Source organism: Psammomys obesus, unplaced genomic scaffold, assembly GCF_907164565.1.
Source record: "Psammomys obesus unplaced genomic scaffold, mPsaObe1.curated_primary_1811, whole genome shotgun sequence".
NCBI lineage: Eukaryota > Metazoa > Chordata > Mammalia > Rodentia > Muridae > Psammomys > Psammomys obesus.
In genome coordinates this window covers 5,216,888-5,218,092 of record NW_026586662.1, presented here as the reverse complement: position 1 = coordinate 5,218,092, position 1,205 = coordinate 5,216,888, and the positions used below count along the sequence as shown (strand labels likewise).

The 1,205-nt window shown below is 69.1% G+C and overlaps 1 protein-coding gene across 1 annotated transcript in view; it reads right to left on the bottom strand.

The window, feature by feature from the left end:
• Phip (pleckstrin homology domain interacting protein) overlaps positions 1–670 on the bottom strand; it is a gene marked incomplete in the record, with an annotated part of 120,542 nt that extends 119,872 nt beyond the window's left edge. Inside the window, 2 exon segments of the mRNA XM_055602467.1 lie at positions 1–60; positions 195–670. Coding sequence (XP_055458442.1) covers positions 1–60; positions 195–234 — 100 coding nt within the window.
• Positions 671–1,205: the final 535 nt, after the last annotated feature.

Sequence of the window (1,205 nt, the reverse complement as noted above, 5' to 3'; positions counted from 1 at the left end):
CCTGAGCCGCCTGCTGACAGGGTCCATCTTCCAGGAACCGGGCGATGAGGAAGTAGAGCTCTGCGCGGGGGAGAGAGAGAGAGGGGGGACGGGGAAGACACGGGCTGAGCGGCCGCGGGGGGCGGGGGCCCGCGGGCGAGTCCTTCCCGGCGCGGCGCGGCGGCGGCGGCGGCCCCGCGCGGCTCCCGACTTACCGGATCGCAGCTCCGAGAGGCCTTTCCTCTCCCGAGACATGTCGGCGGGTCACTTCGGGGCCGCCGGCGGGACGGCCCGCCGCCGAGGGGACGCGGGGACGGCGCCGCCGCCTGCCCTGTAGCTGTCAGTGTGTGCTCACGAGCCGAGCCTCGGCTCCACCATTCAAGCGACGGCGGCGGAGGCGGAGGAGGAGGAGGAGGAAACAACAACTCTCAGGCAGCGGCCCGGCTGCGGCCGCCTCCGCCGGGATCCCTCCGCCGCAGAAAGGAGTCCGCGCCTCCGCGGCCCCGCGCTCGCCGCCCCCGCCCCTCCGAGCGGGGGCGGAAAAGGAGTGCCCCGCCTCGGGCCCGCGCCCGCGGACACCGGGCCCCCCGCTCCGCCCGGGCCGCCGCCCGATCGTCTGCCCCGCGGCACCGGGAGGACGCCGCGGCCGCGGCGGCGGGCTGCTCGGCCGGCGCTCTCGCGCAGGAGGCCGGCCCCGCGGGAGGGAGAAAGGGAGGGCGGGCGGCGCGGCCGCGCGGAGGGATCTGACGCACACGGAGCCGCAGCACCGCGCTCTCTGTTCAGCGGCGCTGGCTCGGGCTGAGATGGAAGTTAGTTTCTATGTAGCAGAGATAGGAAACAAATGAAGCAAAACTGCCCAGAGAGGGGAAATGCCGGGAGGACGGGGCTCACTCTCACGCGCGCACAGAGACACTCGGGGAGCACTCTCACGCTGGGCCGGGTCGGGATCGCGCCCGCCGTGCCCGACCCGAACGCTAGTGTTTGCTTTTCTGGCTTGCCATGTGCATGTGTGTAGAATGCTGCGGATTGGCATCTGTGGGAGTCCTGTCCTGCGATATTTCTGCAGCCTGGGCAAGTGTTGTGTAATTTATTGGAGTGCCGTGGATTTGCAGTAGAGATTCGGGCGGTTTTTTTTTTTCTCTCTCTCTTTCTCGTGTATGTGTGTGTGCGAGCCACTTGCCTTCTGCAAACCCGTTATTCCCCGAAGCCACCTCTGCATATTTCTT